This window comes from Trichophyton rubrum (assembly GCF_000151425.1).
Source record: "Trichophyton rubrum CBS 118892 genomic scaffold supercont2.2, whole genome shotgun sequence".
In the NCBI taxonomy this organism is placed as follows: domain Eukaryota; kingdom Fungi; phylum Ascomycota; class Eurotiomycetes; order Onygenales; family Arthrodermataceae; genus Trichophyton; species Trichophyton rubrum.
In genome coordinates this window covers 1,216,304-1,218,253 of record NW_003456427.1, presented here as the reverse complement: position 1 = coordinate 1,218,253, position 1,950 = coordinate 1,216,304, and the positions used below count along the sequence as shown (strand labels likewise).

General features: G+C 45.0%; 1 protein-coding gene across 1 annotated transcript in view; it reads right to left on the bottom strand.

The window, feature by feature from the left end:
• Window positions 1-1,206: 1,206 nt before the first annotated feature.
• The window catches only part of TERG_08712 (uncharacterized protein), a gene marked incomplete at both ends in the record, with an annotated part of 2,971 nt that continues 2,227 nt past the window's right edge, over window positions 1,207-1,950 (bottom strand). Inside the window, 3 exons of the mRNA XM_047748999.1 lie at window positions 1,207-1,375; window positions 1,443-1,645; window positions 1,700-1,950. Of these exons, the coding sequence (XP_047603813.1) occupies window positions 1,207-1,375; window positions 1,443-1,645; window positions 1,700-1,950 (623 nt within the window). The remainder of the gene's footprint in view (window positions 1,376-1,442; window positions 1,646-1,699) is intronic.

The following is a 1,950-nucleotide window of genomic DNA, read 5'->3' as shown; positions in this document are numbered from 1 at the left end:
ATGCCCCCTTGGCACTGAACGACATAGCTCCTCGTTTCACCTAATTCCTCCCGTCTCAACTTCAGACATTACACCGACACGGCCTCTATATTAACCTACTCCATCAAGCTACCCCTCGCATACTTCTCGGCTCGGCTAGTTAGGTTTCTCCTCTTTCTCACCCTTCGTTGCCGTTCATTGACTCTTGTTCGATCTTCGCTCCTCGCTCTTTGCTCGCGGTTACGGTCACGGTTCTGTTTCTCCATTTCATCTATCTCATAGCGTTCCGCCTTGTTGTTTCTGCTGCTGCTGCTGTTACTGCTGTTTATCAGAGGGCTTCTTTCTATTGATGGTTCTAGTTACGGATATGTCACCGCTCTACTTCCTTGCAATGTGTAGACCCCTTGCTTCACTCGTTTACCCGCTGCAGTTTTCAACGGCCGTACCCGATCTACTTATCTTTCTATTCAAATAATCCACTAATGAAGGGAGAAAATAAAATCAGCGTTATCACGACTTCTCGTCGTTGCATTATGTGTGTAGTCATAGCTAAAAAAGAAAATGTCGTAGTTAAAATAACTTGCTAATAATCATTAGGCCCATGGAAGTAAACGGTTGGAAGCAGAATGGCCAAATCACCGCCCAAAGCAAGGCAATCAACGACAAGCTTGAGCGTAAAATAGAAGCTGAAAAAGGAGAAAGAGAAAGATGAAAAGAAGTGATAAGAAAGCGTTAACATCCTGAACCACCCGAACTTTTAATCGATCCTTTTGCCTTGCCCATTTCCGTTTTCCCATAGCGAATCCGATGGTATCAAAGGTAGGTAAATGAAGTAAAATCAGCCAAAGTAGAGCAAAAATCAAATCAACCAGGTATGGTAAAAGTGAATAAGAGAGAGAGAAATATTGAAATAAGTAGGAAAAAATAATTTTCTTTCTCTCTCTTTTTTTTTTTTTTGGTCATTTTTTTTTCTTGTCTGTTTAATTGATGAAAGGAAATTGACACGAGAACATGACTTGACATGACTTGATATCAAGTACAGAACATATATAGTATGTAGATGTATGTTAGATGTATGTCAGATGTTTCGTAGGTAAATTCATCGACGATACCTTGATCGTCCAATTTTCGAGATTCTCTTTCTGTTCAACTTCCTTACGTATTTTGCTTCTGCTCCCCCTTTTCTTTTCTGCATGTCTTTTATATACTGACCGTGACGGCCGAGATTTAGATTTCCAGATCCTCGCATACGCTGCTCGAACTAGTTGAGCTGACGCTGCGCTCAAGCTTGGTGGCTGTTGACTTTGCGTCGGAGCGGCCGGTGATTTGTTTTGATGGCTCCCGAGCAAGTTCAGTTGTCTTGGTACATATCCATGTAGAGGCGTACATGTTTACACTGGTAACGTTAGCGAAGACAATAATTAGGATGAAGAGTGAGGAGTAATACGAAAGTAGAGACATACCGATCAATGCAGGCGCCGGGGAATCGAGCACCGACTCTCTTTGTGGTGAAGCCACATTTCTCAAAGACAGCGATGTACCATGGTTCGATACTGGCGGAGCGTAGGAGGATGCGACCGCCTGTCTTGAGAGCGTGGTTGAAGGCCGTTGCTTGTGTTGCTGCGGCCTGGGAGGATGGGTCAAACCAGTCCATGGAGTCCATTACCTAGAAGATGTTAGAGGAGAAGTAGAAGGGTAGGGTATCCCGAGGCGGACTTACGACTGCTATGGTTAGTGTGCCGGGGGTAATGCGGGAGATGACTTCTTGGATCTCGTCTGTGTGAATGCGTAGGCCGTCAAAGGCGCCTGGGGCAGAGAGCTTGGTGTGAGCCTTCTTAGTAAGATAAGTTGGCAGACTCTTCTTTGAGAACTGTCCGGACAAGCAGAGCAGGTAGAAGTAGTTGTCGTCGCTAAGCAGGGTCTCTCTGACGACTGGGTCGAGGGTGTTGACGACGTATTCCCAAACAGCCT